The sequence below is a fragment of the Homarus americanus genome, unplaced genomic scaffold, assembly GCF_018991925.1.
Source record: "Homarus americanus isolate GMGI-L3 unplaced genomic scaffold, GMGI_Hamer_2.0 scaffold31037, whole genome shotgun sequence".
NCBI lineage: Eukaryota > Metazoa > Arthropoda > Malacostraca > Decapoda > Nephropidae > Homarus > Homarus americanus.
The window spans coordinates 22,760,139-22,779,853 of NW_024722227.1; the positions used below are offsets into that span (position 1 = coordinate 22,760,139).

The 19,715-nt window shown below is 43.2% G+C and overlaps 2 protein-coding genes across 2 annotated transcripts; both read right to left on the reverse strand.

Moving 5' to 3' along the window:
* Positions 1 to 809: 809 nt before the first annotated feature.
* Positions 810 to 1,741, reverse strand: LOC121862558 (glycine-rich cell wall structural protein-like). The gene is made up of 2 exons (XM_042360864.1): positions 1,713 to 1,741; positions 810 to 1,431 (listed from the first exon to the last, which is right to left on the reverse strand). Exons 1-2 carry the CDS (start codon positions 1,713 to 1,715, stop codon positions 952 to 954), a joined length of 483 nt encoding a protein of 160 aa, XP_042216798.1. The 5' UTR covers positions 1,716 to 1,741; the 3' UTR covers positions 810 to 951.
* A 14,396-nt stretch (positions 1,742 to 16,137) lies between these two features.
* LOC121862641 (glycine-rich cell wall structural protein 1.0-like) lies at positions 16,138 to 16,560 on the reverse strand. Its single transcript, XM_042360960.1, has one exon. The coding sequence runs from the start codon at positions 16,558 to 16,560 to the stop codon at positions 16,138 to 16,140; it is 423 nt and encodes a 140-aa protein (XP_042216894.1).
* Between the last annotated feature and the right edge of the window lie 3,155 nt (positions 16,561 to 19,715).

The window sequence follows — 19,715 nt, forward strand, 5'->3', positions numbered from 1 at the left end:
GAACACACATTAGTTGGTTTTCTATAAATACTGAACTTAAAGGTGTTACCTATTCTGTGTATCAGACAGTCTAGGGATGGCAATTTACAGTCTTGCTCTAATTCCACAGTGAATCTATTGATAGTAGGAACATCATAGAATCTAGTCTTATTAAACATACCGAAGCATTCAACATGAATTTGAGTAACGGCATGTACAAGCTGGACAATTTTGTAATTAAGAAGATTTGTGATCAGGTGAGAAGGCCGGGTCACTTGACCATCTGACCTGACCACCAACCGTTGTGTGCTATTTAAAGATTAGTAGGGTCATTACCTAATACCTGACCATTGTGGACCTGTTCTCACCCTCCTCTGTATATATACACCTTGATTTGTATTACTCTCTCTAGTCTGTACTCACCCCTGAAGATGTGAATTACACGAAAGCGCTTGGGAACTTCTTGTTTTCTTCTTTCCTTGTGGTTATCAGCATATACCTAGATCACGCGCACCTACAGTGATTTACTTGCATATATAATATATATATATATATATATATATATATATATATATATATATATATATATATATATATATATATATATATATATATATGTATATAAATTATAAGTAAGAAATCTGGAAATATGAAAGAAACAAAGCACAGGCTGCAAACAGTGGAAAACTAGATCGATAAAATATTCCAAATATATATTAGACAGAATGTTAGCAATATGAAAACTAACTTTAATTTACCTGCCAGTAAAATTAACCATCAAATTCTACAGTTTATTTGCTTTTGCATTACTCTTGGTAAATGATGTCAGGAGAGTGAAGTTGGTGTCAATCAAAGTTATTTTCACAGTCGTTTAAGTTTTATTATTACTACACAAGAATCACGAGACACAAACTGACGAAGAAGAATTCATGAAACTTAGTACTGGTGTGTCTCATTTCTTTATGTTTACATTTATTTTCCATAACCTCCACCGCCACCATTATAACCGCCACCTCCGGAGCCGCCACTGCCGTAGCCACCGCCGCTACTTGAACCCCCATAACCACCGCTACCGCCGCCGCTTGAGCCACCATACCCACCACCACCGCCGCTGTAGCTGCCATACCCACCACCGCTGCTACTGGAACCACCATACCCTCCGCCACCACCGCTGGAGCTACCATACCCACCGCTGCCACTTTTGGAGCCACCATAACCGCCACCACCGCCGACTGAGCCACGATAACCGCCACCGCCATCACTTTTACCTCTTCCGCCACCACTATATCCGCCTCCACCACCACTATAACCGCTTCCACCACCACCTCCATGGCCACCACCACCACCACCACTATACCCTCCTCCGCTACCGCCGCCACTTCCATGCCCATCTGGCTTGGCGAGACTGGTCACAGCCAGGATCCCCACCACCAAGGTCACTAACAACAGCTTCTGAAATTGTCAGAGATAAAATATTATTAGTAAGTTATTCTCATGAATTTAATAGGATTACAAATAAGTTCTTTTACCAAACGAAGAAGGGTATTGTTTATTTATGTGCATAAAACATGATATTTGTTTACAATCTTTGATATACAGCTTTCTTCAGTACAGACTTTACTATAATGAACCTGTACACCATTTGTTCATAACATCATTTTTAAATCTGTCTTGAACTGTACATTCACCTGTACCAGCAACTGCTGTAAATTACTTAATAAATTATGTCTTACCATACTGATGTTGGGAGGATCAAGTTCAGTTGTTGACTGGATGAAGAGGTGTATAGCTGAGAGCTTTTATACCTCCCTCAGGTGATAGCTGACTGCATGACTGTTTCCTCATCAATCAGTTAAGCTCCAATTATCATGTTCGTTAGATAAACAATACGTTATTTGATGTAACCTACCTACTGCATATCTTTTGGACTTTCAACTTAAATGAAATACCCTGTGGGATTAAATTTTATGATGTTCTGCTCCTTGACGGTATGAATTCCTGTCGTGTAATATCAAATCCTGACGATATTTTTTAAATGTAATTTTTTTTAAATATCGTTATGTTCATTTGATTCAACCAATTGTGCAGCCTGAAAGATTGAAAATGACCACCCCTAGTCTCCATTATTACGCTCCTTTCGCATACTTGCTTTAAATAGTTTCCCTTGAATGAAGTGAAATGCGTTAATTATGCAAATAAACCTTAAAGGTGGTATGCCTATATTGACACCAGGATTTAGTAATGGTCACGGGTCATCTTTCAGTCATTTACTACATATTGTTGATATGATATTACTCTCATAACTTGAGCCTTGGGGTGTGTTTACTTGGCGTATACCAAATGTTTGCGCAAATGATACCATCAATGTTAGTGTCAATGTTATCGTTAATGTTAACTTCAATGTTAGCCAATATTGTTGTTAATGTTAGCATGAGAATTAGCATTAATGTTAACATCATTATTAGCGTATTGTTAATCAGTATTAGCGTCAAAGTTAGCATCAATGAATAAGAGTATCAATATCACCTCCTTTTGTCCCTTTCTATTGAGGCGTGCTGTCATCCGGACACCAGAGGAGTGTCTTAAACAAACTCAAAAAACATGCTAATGTGATAAAATATTGACCATAGTTGCCTTAGTGTAGGTCTGGTCGTTCCTTTAGCGTAAGAGGATAATTTCTGTGAATTATTCACTTATCCTTTCAGGAAAGACCTTCATTAGGATCAATCGCAACCGAGAATGAAGGTTGTACAGTACGTCATAGTTTGTAAAGATGCTAAGATGATGAACAATTTTGTATTATACGCCTATTTTATATTTATTAAAAGCTTCTACTACTACTACTACCACTTTTATTTTTAAAACGTGGCCTCCAGCTTCACCAATAGCCACACCTTCGCCGCCATTTTATTACCTTAAAATTAAATATCCTCATACATAAGTAGCTATTCTAGCTGTGTTGAGTTAGTTGAGCCGCAGATCTATGTGGCATTCAGTGACAGTTGCCTCATAGTCAATATCTGCAACTGTTGTCGGCTTTAGGGCCGATGCTCTCGTTCCCCTGAGGCAGAGCAAAGCCGACTTAAGGAGAGAGAAGGACAGTCGACATCTCATCCAGGCTGTAACATAACTACTGGGCTGCTGCTTCTCTTCGGAGATCACCTCCGTGAGCCTGGAGTAGAAACATCTTGCACTTGGTCCCATCCCACCAGAGGTTGTGAACACTAGAGGAGTGAAGCTGCATTGATCAACGTTTTGATTTCTCTCCCCATATGCCCCTCTCTTGTTATTCTCGTTCCTCCTATGTGCAGCACCGAGAGCTAGGTTACGGTGACATGCGTCCATGGGATCAAAAATCCTAATGTCGAAGAAAGCTCGCTGTCCCCACGTCCAGAATCCTCGAGCACTGACGTCAACACGGGCTTCGTTAGATGTGTTTGAAGTCCTGTATTGGAAGATCACACCATCCAATGGAAGGAGGGTCGGTTCTACCATGACATCCCTGCAGATTTCCTTCAACATATTTGCTGTGAGGTCCCTTACTTCGTCATGCCTCATGCATATTAAGCCCCCTTTATTGCACACCATGGCATGTGCAATGGCACCTTAGAGCAATGGCATCTGTAAATTCTTGTTTATTAAGACTACTACTACTACTACTACTACTACTACTACGAACAATAATGATAATAGTAATGAAAATAATAAAAATAATAATGAAAATAATAATAATAATAATAATAATAATAATAATAATAATAATAATAATAATGATAATAATTATAATAATAATAATAATAATAATAATATTAATAATAATAATAATTATTATAATAATAATAATAATAATAATAATAATAATAATAATAATAATAATCCAAGATTTTTCCAAATAGAAACAGCAACAGCTAAATAGAAGAAAGTCTTAAAAATATATTTAAATGCTTTATTAAGATTTAAGTATACACTCAATACTTAGTTTCAGCTTTATTTTAGGCAATACATTTGTCGGTAAGCAGGATTAACGTCGGCTTTTTATGGAGTTTTATTTAATTTTTCTTTTCTTAAGAAAATGTCTAGTATGGTAGAAGATTCACAAGTAATAAACTCAGTGATAAATATGTTGGTATTAAGTAGGTAGTGCCCCTACTAGCCGGACACAGCAGTCAAGCCTGTCACCTCTCCGCCCTTCCATCATAAGAACTAGTTTATTCTTCTGTATGGGACGAAAGCAGATGTCGGAGGCGGACGTAACTGTCGCCCAGGGTGCGGAACACTATGCCGGGTAACATTCATTGTTGCGTTTGTGCTAGCCAGAACCAAAATTCCACTAGCTGCGATTGTGCTAGAAACAACCGACCATGTGTAGTTTGTAGAAAGGGAAACAATTGTCGGAACCCACATGGCAGGGATCCGACACAGACGGCCACGGTGGATATCGCCGGGACCCAACCGCCCTATGATATCCTAAATGATAGCAGTGAGACTACTCAACCTGAAAATGTAGTACTAATAAACGCTGCTCCAATAGTAGCAGATGTCCACGAGGTGAATGAGAGACAGCCTCCACAGTGAAATGGCATGTCGAGGGAAAATGCGGACATATGGGTTAAAGTAACTTACTCAGAAATTGCCAGGTGGTCGCCAGCTAACCTGTTTGAACCACCCAAGTGTGCGGCCACCAAAGAAATGATTCAGGAGATGATTCGCCTCATAACTGAGTACACTCAGGACTTCTTCCTTGCCCCTTTAGCTCTACAAATACTGACAATAATACCACATCTATTCTGTCAGAGGACACACACACTAAGATTAAACACAAAGAAAATGCGGCAGCAATAAAGAGAAGATTGACAATGTGGCAGAATGAGGCCCTTGATGATCTCCTATGTGAAGCAAGAACACTCCAGGAGAGACTAAAATTTACAGGAGACGGAAAGCAAAACACCGATGATGTTGCAAGAAAGTTTGGAAACAAAATGCGTGCGGGAAAAGTGTCTTTGGTGGTAAGATCTCTCACAGAGGAATCCTCCGGTGGGGTTTTGCCAATAAACAGAGAAACATTAAAACAACTGAAAGAAAAACATCCCCCTGTAAGTGAAGACTAAGTCATCAGGTTCCAGGGTGACTATATCCCACCAAATGCTGTCCTGTTCGAGAAAATAACAGGAGGAATGGTGTGGAAAAAGGCACTGAAGACTCGAGGAGATACCGGCCTTTCAGGTCTGGATGCAAACGGTTGGAGAGTCATCCTCAGCACTAACAAGTTTGGCTCCGTAGCAAGTGATCTCTGCACTGCCATGGCCGTCCTTGCAAGAAAGCTGGCATCCTCGTGCTGCCAACACCTCCATGCTCTGACGGCCTGCCGCCTCATTCCTCTGGATAAGAATCCAGGATGTAGGCCTATAGGGGTGGTGAAAATGCTGAGGCGGATCATCGGAAAATGCATAATGGAGGTGGTAAAGGATGATGTCAGGGCAGCAGCAGGGATCCTGCAAGTTTGTGCTGGCAACCAGGCTGGAGGGGACGCTACCATTCGCGCCATGAAAACGATATTTGAGCAGCGTGATTGTGAGGACGTTCTCCTGGTTGACGCTTCAAACGCATTCAACATACTTAACCGCAGGGCCGCAGTGCACAACATCAAGATCACGTGTCCAATGGAGGAAACTGCAGCAGGCCTATTTGCCCAAACTAGACAATCCCTTTTATAACCAACCAGAATCGCTCATATATCCGTCCTACCGATATATGAAGCTATCCAGCGTGTTCATGATGATGTTTGGTAGGTAACTTGTTCCAATCATCCACTACTTTAATTCCAAACCATTGTTTACCTATCTCGTGCCTAAATCTAAATTTATCTAATTTAAAACAATTGCTTCGAGTTCGTTCCTGGTTGGATAGTTTAAGTACCTCTATTATAACGCCATTCTTTAACCCTGATTTCCATTTATACAACTCAATCTTATCGCCTCTCACTCTACGTCTTTCGGGGGAGTACAAATTCAGATCATTTTATCTGTCTGTAGCACAGTCTGTAGCACAGTAACCTAAGCTAACCTGCATAATCCAAGTGAGGTCTCATAAGCTCAAGATATTGTTTTAAGATAACCTCGTTAGTTCTGTAACAAACACTCCGTTGTATAAACCCAAGTACTTTGTTAGCCTTGTTTCTAAGCAAATACGCATTGTCGTCTTGCTCATTGCTTATCTGATATCTGGTTTCTCTGTTTACATCTCATAATGTAAGAAGTTCACAATTGTCCACGCAAAAGTCTATCTGCCATTTTTCAAACCATGCGATACATCATGAACAAAAAAATTTGAGATAAGCACAATTAAATTTTGTCTACGTTTATATTATCAGTTAGTGAGTACGTTACCCCCCACTATTATAATTTTCATAGATCTTCCTTTTTCACACCTCAGTGACCCTGGGTGTTTACTGTTCCTTAATCAATATCAATGTTCCACCTTGATGATGCTAGTGTCATTCCCTAGATGTGCTAGATCGTGTGTGTTCCACCCCCTTTACCCATGGTGTCGACAAAATACTCCCTCATGTCGATCTTGATGCCTTTTTACAAAACTCACTAGGTTACACCACCCCATACTGTAACTATTACATTCCTGACTCTCCCGAGTTTAGTTCTAGTCTACTACTACCTCATTCCTTCTCCTTGATTAGCCATAATATCAGCAGTATTCCCCTTCATCTAGATATCTTTTTATATCAGTGTTTATCTTCTATTGCCCACAAATTTGATGTACTTGGATTCTGTGAAACCAAACTCACTAACGATATTGACCATTTGTATATTATTCCTAATTATAAAAGACACTGTATCAACACGTCACGACACTATGGTGGAGTCGCCCTATATGTTGATATCAAGTATAACACTTCTGTAAGAGATGATTTAAAGGTTCAGGAGGAGTACATGGAGAGTGTTTTCATTGAATTACGTAACGACACACAAAATATCCAGAAGATCCCACACAAATGTAAGGAATTTTCTTGATAAATTTTCGGAGCTTATCACTATCATAAGTTCAGAGAGGAAACATTGCTACATTACAGGAGATTTCAACCTTGATCTATTAAAATCAGAAGCCGACACCTCAGTATTAGACCTTGCTACCTATCATTCTAAACTCTTCTTCAACACTATAACCAAACCCACTAGAGTAACTGCCACCTCTGCCACTGTAATAGATCATATCTGGACTAATAATACTCCTAACAATCTTGCAAGTGGAATTATTTATAACAATATCTCAGATCACTTCCCAGATTTTGCCATGCATAAAACAGCCACAAGACCTGAAAGGTCTAGTAGAGTCTCAATACAATACAGAGACTACTGCACCGACAACATGCTCTTTTTTTAAAACAACCTAATGAATGCTAGCTTCTCTTGCATCTTCAATGCTTGCTTTGATAAATGCTTCCCGCTCAAGACTAAGTCAGTGAAAACTGTATCCATTTCGAAACCCTATATCAAAAGCGAAATTAAGATAATGATAAAAGAAAAACACAAACTCCAAGGGAAATTTGCAAAAAGACCCATAACTTTCGGTGGTGCTTACCGAAGTATCAGAAATAGAGTAACTCAAGCAGTTAGAAATGCCAGACGTAACTATATACAAATAAGCTCCAGTAAGCATGAGGCGACAGTAGGAAAACCTGGAATGTCATAAATTCTATTCAGAACAGGAACACTCAGCCTTCGGCCCCCACTCAGCTTTTTGATAAATGATTCAGTTGTAACGGAACCCTCCCCCATTGCCAACCACTTCAATTAATATTTCATTAATATTGGCAAAAATCTTGCAGAGAGCATCCCTAATCACCATGAGGAATTTAGAGCCTACCTGCAAAACAGACAGCAAAATGAGCTGTTCTTATCCCCTGTCACAGCAGATGAATTACTGGCCATCATAAAAATGTCCAAAGATGCAGCAGCAGGCGAAGACAATATACCAATGAGCATCATTAAAAAAGTAGCCTACTTATTACTACCAGTTCTCCTACACGTTTGTAACTCCTCCTTCACTAGTGGTGTCTTTCCGGATAAACTGAAAATTGCTAAAGTACACCCAGCATATAAAAAATCTGGGGACAAAGGTCTCTTCAAGAATTACCGCACCATATTAGTCCTCCCAGCCTTGAGTAAGATACTGGAAAAGCTAGCATGTAATAGTCTAAATTCCTTCTGCAATGCCAATAACCTCTTTACAGACTCCCAGTTTGGATTTAGAGCTAGAAGGTCGACTGAGATTGCTATGCTATCCTTTAGTAATAACATCTTAAATTCCTTTGATGACAGTCAGTTCACAGTCTGTATATTCTTGGACCTCTCCAAAGCTTTCGAAACTGTCAATCATACCATCCTCCTTTCAAAGCTTGAACATTACGGCATTAGGGACCTGTCCCACAATTGGTTTACCTCATATCTGTTCAAACTTGGACCCCTGTACTTTGGTAATACAGTCCTCAAACGCGAACAAAATACTAAATTCCTCGGAGTTATTGTTGATGAGAAACTTAACTGGAGAAACCACACACAAGCCATTCACAGTAAAGTCATTAAACAGTGCAGTATCATGTATCACACTCGACAGTCACACACGCTCACAGCAATGAAAGAAATCTATCACGATCTTGTTTACCAACACCTGATACACTGTCACACACTATGGGGGGCCTCTAGCTCTTCAAAAACACAATCTCTGTTTACTGCACAAAAGAGAGTTATACTGACAATGACCTACTTGAAAAAAAAACAAAAAACAGATCAGACAAACGAAAAATTTGCTATATTGAAAATTTTAAAAGTTGAAGGTATTAACACCTACTTCTGTGCCCTCTTTGTTTACAAACCTATCAATCACTTGCCTGACAATAATTATTTCCATTTCCGGAATAATCAGAGATACAACTTAAGGCACCCAGAGCTACTAAGACAACCCCCCATGCGCTCCTCTCAGTCCAGGACCTCCATAACATATCAAGGTGTGAAGGTGTGGAACAACTTACCCCCACCCATCCGAGCAAAGACTACGCTCCCTTCCTTTAAATCATCTCTTAAAAAATATCTATTGTCTAAGTACTAATATTTCTTGTAACACCTACTATATTTACAGTACCTGCTTTTATTGTACAATCAAAACCGTTTTATCGGAAATTATCATGTAAATAGATCAGTAATTACCATTGCAATAAACTTAATTACCAACTAGACATAATCCTGAGGAACGCGCTTGCGTGCGTAGTGTTAACAAAGGCTGTAAGAGACTGCTCCTTAAAAGTCGTATTTCTGACGAATTCAGAGACTCTACCAATCCCAGCCTGTGCAGACAACTAAAGTAAGACCCAATTATCAGCACAGTGGCATCTATTGATTTTTTTTTTACTTGTGGACTTTGTCATTTTTGGGGGATAAAACATCTGGTCCTACCACCCGATCCCTCTGGGCGAAGTTTTTCAAGTTTGCTCATGCGCAATGTGATAGTTTGACGTAGCAGTGACGTCATTACCACTCCACCTGACTGCAGTGTTGCCAACGTGCCCTATGCCCGCCGTTAAACGCTCCCGTTCGTTGGAATCGGCGGCAGTAGGTGACAGTGATGCTGACGAGTTTCTTCTTGAAGACAAATCATAGAAGAAGCAGAAACCTCAGAAGTCAGGGTCTCCAGCAGGGGCCACGGGCCCCCCCTCGCACCCCGTCTGGGGCTGTAGAGGGTGGCCTCCTCCTCCTGTCATCGGGGTCCCCAAGTGAGCTTTCATGTGGCTCAATGACCGACCCTCCGCCGACGATGGACATAGGGGATTCCCTTTGTGTCCCTGCCCCGTCGCGCCTTCGTCGTCTCGCCTTTCCTCGGGACTTGCCTCTGAGCACACGGACGACCTGCTTCTTCCGTCACTGCTCTCCACTTCAGGACTCAACACTTCGCCTCCGCCGAGGTCCCACAGCCGTAATAGTCACTACACAAATGGACGAGACGGTACGCCTGCTCACTCAGGTGGGCTTTCCTGCTCCCTAGGGGGAGGTAATGCTGAAGTTCACCATCATGACCCCAGAAACTCGTCGTACCAAGGTAATGGTTCGCCACGTACCCTGGGAGATCCCTATCAACGATCTTCGCCCTTTTCTCCCACAACTACTGGACATGGAACGCCGCATCAACCCGGTCTCCAAACGTCCATCCAACGAACTCATCGGCTGGTAGGTGGGCCCACTCCCTCCGAAGGTGAATGTAGGACCAATTCACAACTGTCCTCTCGACCGATTTACCGGAACCCAAAAATCTGTGGTCGTTGCCAATCGTGGAAACACCGCACCTGGGAGTGCACGAGGATGGTCGCCTGCGGTTTCTGTGCAGAACAAAATCCCAGTTATTCCACGGTGTGTCAATTGCCATGGCAGTCACCACGCCTGGAATGCCAATTGCCCACAGCGTCCTGACACTCGCCCGGGGAAAACTTACCTTGTACCACCGTCCTCGTCTCTGACAAAGCTCCTGTCAACCAAACTTCACTCCTATCCACCACCGCCTCTTCCATCCACCAAGGATTTCCCATTGATCTCCTCTCCTCTACCATCTATCACCCCTACCACCCATCCTTTCTCCCCTCCCTCCCTCTCCCTACCGTTCTTGGAACAAGGTCGTTGTCGGCCCTGCCACACAGTCACCACCACCTCCTGCCCACCCGGACCCCCACTGTCTCTCACCAGCACCAGCACCACCACCTCTTACTCAACTGAACCTTCACCGTCCCTCTCCGTCGCTACCACCACCACATGCCCAGTCGGGCCCACGGCAATCCTCGTCGCCACCTCCAGCTCCTGCACAGGTACACCCAGTTGGTTCTATGGAAACAATCACTCTCCGTCTGAATCGCCACTCTAAGCAAATCAACCTACCTGTACTCTCTGCCCAACTCGACTTGTTTGTGAAAACAATTGCGACATTGCAGAGGCAACAACAACTCATTCTGGACACCCTGACCCAACAGGGGCGCACTTTGCAAGCCCCGATGACCCGCCTCCTTCCATCTCCCGAGATGGAGGATCCATCCCTCGCTCTCCCACTCCTCCCTCTCCATTTTTCTTAACAGAATTTGGTACCTACTTTGGAGCCCTGTCTAGCCCCACCGACTCATCTCACACCGGAGGCCGTTCCCTCCTCTTCTCACAATGGAACATCCAGGGACTTATACCTCACCGGACAGACCTCGCCCAGTTTGTGCTCTCTCATCAAGTAGATGTTGCTCTACTTCAGGAAACCATCACAGACGATGTTACTCCACTCCGCCTCTCTGGCTATACTGTTTACACCCTGCCTCGGTACCGTGGGCAGGCTCATGGCCTCCTCACCCTTGTGCGTAACACCATTCCATCTGTTCGTCTCCCTTCACCTGACTCACGTGGATCCCCGTCTGAATTACTTTCTGTCTCCCTTACTCTTGGTGACCGGACCCTTCGTGTAGTCAATGTTCATTTCAAGAGTGATTCTCTGGACCCCCAGGTTCTTCACGAACCTCCATGATGGGGTTCCCATTATTGTTGTTGGCGACTTTATTGCCCGCCATCCCACTCTTACTCAGGATCATGCCACGCCATGTACCCTTAACGGATAACATCTCTCACAGTTTCTTAATGGGGATGATGATGTTCGCTTTCTTTGTCCTGACGATCCTACTCGCCTCCCCCATAGTTTCCTTGATGTTGGCTTACTATTGAACGGTCATACCTCCTTTCATCCTACCGTCTGCACCGAGCCTGCTCTGTATAGTGACCATCTTGCCGTTACTACCCATCTCAGGCTCTCCTTCTCTGTCCCGATTTCAGCTCCTTATCGATCCCCTCGCCTTCGTCTCACACAAGATGCTGTTCCTTCCTTTACCCAATAACTTTCTACCTGGGCGGATTCTTATGTTGTCCCCCAGTCCCTTGACTCTTACAGAGCTGATTTTGTTGATGCCGTGTATGACTCTGTCAATCGCGCTACCCCTCCACGCCCTTCACGTCACCACAAAAGTGCCACCAACTATTGGTATCGTATCCCTGCCATGAGACATCTCCGGCAGGTAACCCGTGATCTCCACTCTGCCATACGGAGGTCTCGCTCTCAAGAGGACTAGGAAGACTTCAAAAATTGGTGCTCCTTTGCAACTCAGGAGCGCCGTCGGATTCGTGAGGCGGACTGGCTATCCTTCACGGGGTCTCTATCGTTCCAGTCGTCACCCTCTTATGTATGGAATCGGATTAATCCTATACGGGGTACTCGACGGAGGCCTCCTCCCCACCCTGACCCCGCCTCCCTTGCATGCTCTTAATGGAGGACTGGGAACGAGCTTTCCTTCCTGAGGCACTTCCAGATCCAATGCAGGAGGCAGTGCAGGCTCGCATCGATGTGTCTGAGCCTGTTGTTCGTGCTGCTCTTACCTCCCCTGCCCCCCACTGATCATTCTATTACACAGTTCGAGCTTGACAGTGCTCGTCGCTCTAGAAAAGACACCTCTCCTGGGGATGATTAGATAACCTACTCCGTCCTCAACGCCTGTACTAGTATTCCTAACGGCCCCATGCTTTCTCTCTACAATATGCCTTATGAACATGGGGTTCTCCCGTGTAACTGGAAAAATGCCACTATTATCCCCATCCCTAAGCCGGGAGATCCTGGGAAATATCGACCCATTAGTCTTACCTCCTGTGTTTGCAAGATGATGGAGAGGATACTCCATCATCGCCTTCTTCACACCATAGGCGGCTTCCACAACTCCCTATATGGTTTCATACAACATCGCAGCACAGCACACTCCATTGCTTCCTTTTATTGCAATTAGACTGCCCGCGTCTCCGTCTTCCGTGATATCAAGGGAGCCTTTGATACGTTTCAGCCTGGCCTCATTATAGCTGAACTTGCGCGGTTAGGGGTTAAAGGGAGACTTCTTCAATGAATCGCCTCTTACCTCACAGGACGTCAGGCCCGGGTTCGCGTTGAAGGCTCTCTATCTCCTATTCAAGAAATGAACCTCGGCACCCCTCAAGGTGGAGTCCTGAGTCCCACAATGTTTAACACTCTCATGCACTCCATTGCATCTCTCCCGTGGCCGACAGAAGTTGTCCACTCAGGATATGCCGACGATGTCCTCCTCCAAGCCCCTGACCACCTCAGCATGCAGGAAGCCCTTGATCTGGTTTCCAGAGAGTGTGATTCACTTGGTTTCCTTCTTTCAACTGCGAAAACAAAAGCCATGTGGCACGGTCGTGTTGTACCTCCACCCCTTCTCTTATCAGGAACGCCCTTGGACTGGGTTAATGAGACAAAATACCTGGGTGTGTATGTAACTCGCACACGTTGTCAGATCCCTGAAGTCCGCTATCTTCGAGACATATGCTTTCGGCGTCTCGCTCCCCTCTCTACCATGTGCAGGGGTTCCCTTGGTGCCACCATCCCTGTACTTCTTACCATGTACAAGTCCTTTGTCCGTTCCTGTGTCGACTACGCCGCCCCCGCCCTCGTCAACATTAGTCGGACTGCTGTCAACCGTCTCGAAGTTATCCAGAGAAAAGCTGCTCGTATCATCCTTGGGGCTCCTCAGTGGACACGCTCTACTTCTCTATATACCGAACTTGTTCTTTCCCCCTTACAGGATCGTGTCCAGGAGTTTTACCTACAAACTGCCGTTTCCTTTCTACGGGATCCTCGGGGCAACTATGTCCAAGCCAACTTGACTCCTGCTGTCCGAGGCCGACCTCCATTTAGAAGACAGTGGCGAGGGTCACTCATCCGAGCCCTTCAGGAACACGACCTCCTGCCTGATATTGTTTCACCCCTGCTGTTGGTTCGTCTCCTTCTCCCTGGCTGGATTTTCAACCTGAAGTGATTGCCCTCGGTGGACCGCTCCCGAAATCCCACGTGAACCCTGTTATTCTCTGCAAATACCACCTCTCCAGGATCGCCCACTGGTCCCCAGGTAGGGTCGTCCTCTACACTGATGGTTCTGTTGAACCCGCTACTGGTCGGGCCGGGGCTGGTGTCTACATCTCCCGTCCTGATGCCCCTTAACCTATCAAACTGTCTCTCAGAGTTTCTGACGGGGCATCCTCCACTCAGGCTGATCTAATAGCCCTCCTTGCTGCCCTTCTCGCTGAGGAAGAAGCAGATGTTTTCCGCCCCTTGCTTGTCTGCTGCGATTCCAGATTTGCTCTCGATGGGATTGCATTTGGATCAGGAGAAAAAAAGGACCTCATCCTCCGAATACGAGGGTTAACATCCACACTTCAGGATGCAGGCCGTCCTGTGACATTCCTATGGATACCCAATCATGTCGGTATCTTGGGGAATGAGGCAGCAGATGGCCTTGCCAAGACTGGCTGCAACAAGGCCACATGTGACTACGTTGTTCCTCGAACACTTTTACAGGTTAGGACCCAAAATCGACGCAAACACAGAGAAGCTCGAGAAGCAGCCATCCCCCTGGACTCCCCGCCAACCTAGTACGATGTCCTCCGTAAGCTTCCTGATCTCTCATATGTCTATGGGAAAGGGTCGCGGAAAGGGGACGTGATTGCTGCCCGTATCATCATTGGGTATGACTTTGCTTGGGAGATTGGTATCCCTGCATCCCCTGAGCAACACTCTTGTGCATTATGCAGAAGACCCGACAGCCGCACCCTTATCCACTACCTCCTAAGATGTCCCCACACACAACGCTTCCGTGACGCCTGCTGGACCACCACTCCACGACCCCCTGACGGAGACACGATGATTCTCCCCATACTGGCCAGATATTATGTAAATAACATTGATTATGTGTTAAAGGAATATCCTTCCTTCCTTAGGCTTTAGTAAGCCCCTATATAATATTTATACTGCATATACTTGTCACACTTGCCAGATGCTTCTGGTGTTATTGTACAGGGGTACCTAGTGACAGCACTAGGATCCCGCTTCCTCTATCAAGGAATAAACAATTGAAATTGAATTAAACTGACATAATCCTGGCAGCTCTGTCCTCTTGTTCAACCTTATTACTGTACAACCCCTGCTCCCCCATTATACTTATGTTTTTCAATTCCACTGTAATATATGTATATGTAAATAAAAACAAATAAATAAACTAAAAAAAAATAATAAATAAAGAAAATTATTTAATATTGAAGTGATAACCGTGGTAACATTATTAGATGTTCCTATTACCACTATGCTATTGTACTATTCCAGATGATAATAAATCTTACATAATACTTCCGTGAGATAAATGTATAGTATATATCAGGTGCCTAAAACAGAGAGCTCAGGTTCTCAACTGGCTCAGCCATGTTAATATTGTTGTTATTATCCACTCTGTATCTGTGTTTTTCTGGCTAAATAAACTGTTTCAATTCAATTCAATTCAATTCAATTCGAGGTGGTTCGTGGGAAGTGGCAGAAATACGACAGGTGAGATGAGACAATATTACCACTTTGTTTACTACATGCACGTTTGAGGGTTGACATATAAGATTGCAGGAATTAATCGACATCATTGGATAGAAATGGCATTAAATATCTAAAATCCTGATTTATTTTTACTGGGGTGGGTCATGAGGAAGTGTTTGGGGAGAGTGAGTGAGCGGTGGAGTTAATTCTGGCAGTGGTTGATCCATCCAAGTTCTAGCACATTGCTGTTTGTCGGATATTATAGGTTTACCATGACAGTTAAGTATCAAGACATGCATTTTTTTTAATTCTACACATTTAGTGTATTATATGTCGCCATGAATATTTTATGAAACTTAAGAATTCACGAAATGAATATAGGAATTTTAGGTTTTATTTACATTATTTCTTCCTCAAACTTACGTGCTGAAAAGGAAGCTCAATTTTTATATAAAGTTATATTTTTTAATCATAAGATAAAATGTCAAACGCAGATTAGTTTAACATCGTGTATAGTTAATAAAATTAATTCTTCAAGTGCTCCATTAATTGTTCTTACACTACACTTGGTAATTGATGTCAAGAATAGGAAGTTGGCGTAAATCAAAGTTATTTTCACAGTCGTTTAAGTTTTATTATTACTACACAAGAATCACGAGACACAAACTGGCAAAGAAGAGTTTAGGAAACTTAGTATTGGTGTGTCTCATTTCGTTATGATTACATATATTTTCCATAACCTCCATCGGAGCTACCGTAGCCGCCTCCGCCACTGGAGGCACCATGACCGCCGTCGCCACCGGAGCTATCATAGCCACCATAGCCACCTCCACCACTGGAACCACCATAGACGCCTCCGCCACTGGAGCTACCATAGCCGCCTCCGCCACTGGAGGCACCATGACCGCCGTCGCCACCGGAGCTATCATAGCCACCATAGCCGCCTCCGTCACTGGAGCCAGAATAGCCACTTCCGCCACTAGAGCTACCATAGCCGCCTCCGCCACTGGAGCCACCATAACCGCCTCCGCCACTGGAGCCACCATAACCACGTCCTCCAATGGAGCCACTATAGACACCTCCGCCACCGGAGATATCATAGCCGCCACCACCACCACCGTGGCCGCCACTGTCATCTGGCATGGCGAGGCAGGTCACGATCACGAGACCCTCAGCCAAGGAAACTATTACCGACCTCTGAAATAGTCAAATTATTTCATCATTAGAAGCATTCCCATCTTAATATAAATTACCAATGAGTTAAAAAAAAATTACACTACGCAAACTCATTGACTCGAATGATTATGATAAAAATGGGAACAAAATTTCAAGCATACATTAGTACTTGTTGCATCAGTTGATTACAGGGACGGATCAGGAAATATTAAAATGGGGAGTCCTAGAAGTTGAGGTGTGGGAGAACATGGCGAGCAGAGCGAGCCCACCCAGTATTTTTTTTTTTTTTTGCTTTTTCGGGGGGGAGGGTGTTGTAAGCCTCCCGAGAAATTTGATTGAAATCTGATCAATATCATGGGCATTTTGAGGCCTTGTACATTTGATATTAGGAGATATGCTGTGGGCTATAGTAATAACTTTTTACTATACAAAAACGCCTGAGTACAATACTGCATTAAAGAAAATGTATTGGAATTTTCGGATGAAAAGGGGGTCTGGACTCGAGGATCCCCCTTTGATCCGCCCCTGGATTATAGAAAACTACTAAAGAGAAGAGAGGCAAGGAATGGTTTACTTGTGATGAAGGCAGAAAAAATTACGTTTTCTTTTTAAGTGGTGAAGCTGATTATTCTTAGAAACAAAATATACTTTACAGTATTGACTCTAAATATTATTTCTTACTGTTATGACAAAGAAATCTCAACTCTTACAATTGTATCTCAACCTTAAGTGTAACTATGCCATTATTATTATTATTATTACTATTAATATTATTATTAGTATTATTACTATTATTATTATTAGTAGTAGTAGTAGTAGTATTGCAAGATGTTTCTACGCCAGACTCGCGGAGGTGATCTCCGAAAAGAAGCAGCAGCCCAGAAGTTATGTTACAGCCTGGATGAGATGTCGACTGTCCTTCTCTCTCCTTAGGTCGGCTTTGATCTGCCTCAGGGGAACGAGAGCTTCGGCGCCAATGCCGACAACATCTGGAGATATTGACTATGAGGCTACAGTCACTGAATGCAACATAGATCTGCGGCTCAACTAATTCAACATGTATTAGGATATTAATATTAAGGTAATAAAATGGCGGCGAAGGTGTGGCTATTGGGGGAGGTAGTAGTAGTAGTAGTATAGATCTGCGCATAGATCTGCGGCTCAACTAATTTAACACAGATAGGATAGCTTCTTATGTATAGGATATTTAATATTAAGGTAAATAAATGGTGGCGAAGGTGTGGCTATTGGGGGAGGCTGGAGGCCAATAAAAAAAAAAAAACAAAGTAGTAGTAGTAGTAGTAGTATTAGTAGCATCATAATTAAGTAAAGAAGACACTTTAAGACGACGATGGCAAGTTACTTAAGCCATTATAAGTTTTACCATGCTGATGTTAGACGGATCAAGATCAGATGTTGACTGGATGAAGAGGTGTACACTGTATGAGAGAGCTTGTATACCTACCTCCCTCAGGTGATGGATGACTGCATGAATATCACCTGGCCCGTCAGTGAAGCTCCAGTTATTAAGTAAGATAAACAGAATAAATTGTTTACTTGGAGTATTCACTGATAAACACCGCCATTCTAAAGTTCGACAATGATAATAGTATTCAAGAAGTCTCGTTTTCTACCCGTTGTAATTTCTTTGCTTGACAAGATTTTTCTTTGAATTAGTTTATTCATTTGTGTCTTTTTCCATCAGTCATGCAATTCTGTAGCCATTGTGAAAGTGAGGGCCTCAAATGTGGCTACAAGTGTCGCCGTATGTAGAGTGGAGAGGCTGGTGTTACCTTACTGAAGCTGTTGGCTTGGCATTACCCCACTCCTCTGTACCAAAATACTTATGAATAACTTGAAATGATATTTGATATTAAACTACCTGCCATGCCCTTCGAAAGTATTTTGTTAAATTGATTTTAGAATTTAATGGTCCAGTTGAGTTTCCTGTGTACGCTATTGGTGTTACCGACGACGCCTTAGTATAATACTTATGTATCTAATTTATCTATAAGCCATTTTATTCTATTAACTGAGATTATCAAATTTTCTAAACCTGAAACTTGAGATGCATTTATATTGTTTATATTAAATATTCTCGTAATTAGTGCAAATATCATTTATGTATATACCTGTGTCCCTCCAGATTGTGGCGTCGAGACGTCCTGACACGGGAACAGTCAACAGTGGCGGGACTAAATAAAAAACCTGAGGTGATGAGGATTATTTTATAGCCGCCTTAGTGCTGGTTTTTTTGTGTGTGTGTTTACCCAGTGAATAATATAGCACCAACAGAAGAAAGTTTTTAATATAAAAATAAAGTTCATTTTATCTTATGAACTTCCTTATTTCAGTCTTATTCATAGGCATAAAGTTAATGATGTTCCAGGCCGAGCCGTGACTCCAGTTCAAGGTGGTAAGCACCCGTTTGGTAACATAGGTAATAAACTCTCCTTTGAGAATGTTGGCGGAGGTTCTGATAGTCAATGGTGGTAAGGCATTTAGCGGGGTTATGACTTCTGTGTGTTCTTATTGTAGAAAGCCTGGTCACACTATTGCCCAATGTCATAAGCTCAAAGCTAAGGAGTCTCATGAAACGCCTGTTGCTAATTTTGCGTTTGTCTCAGCAGATGATGTTGCTGCGGTTTCTGACCCAGTTTGTGTGCATCCTAAGGATTTGTTCCAGTCCTTTAAGTTTCCTGGTTTTGTGTCCGTGTCCGAGGGTAGTACTGTTGTCCCTGTGAGTATTTTGAGGGATACTGGTACTTCACTTAGTATTCTCTTGAAAAGTCCTCTTCCATCTGTGGAAGAGTCTTATACTGGTGAGCATGTTGTGTTGCGGGGCGTTAGTGGAACCACTTGCGTTCCATTGTGTAAAGTGTATCTTCGGACGGACCTTTTGTCTCAGCCAGTTACAGTAGGGGTTCAGGAGGTGCTGCCAGTGGAAGGAGTAACGTTCCTCTTGGGAAATGATATAGCTGGTAGCCTTGTTGTTCCGGATCCAGTTGTGTGCTCTACTCCTTTAAGTAATAACCCTGCTGCAGACCTTTCGAGTAAGTATGTTGGGTTATTCCGTTCAGGTGCTTTAACCCGTAGTCAAGCTAAAATGGTGACGTATGGGA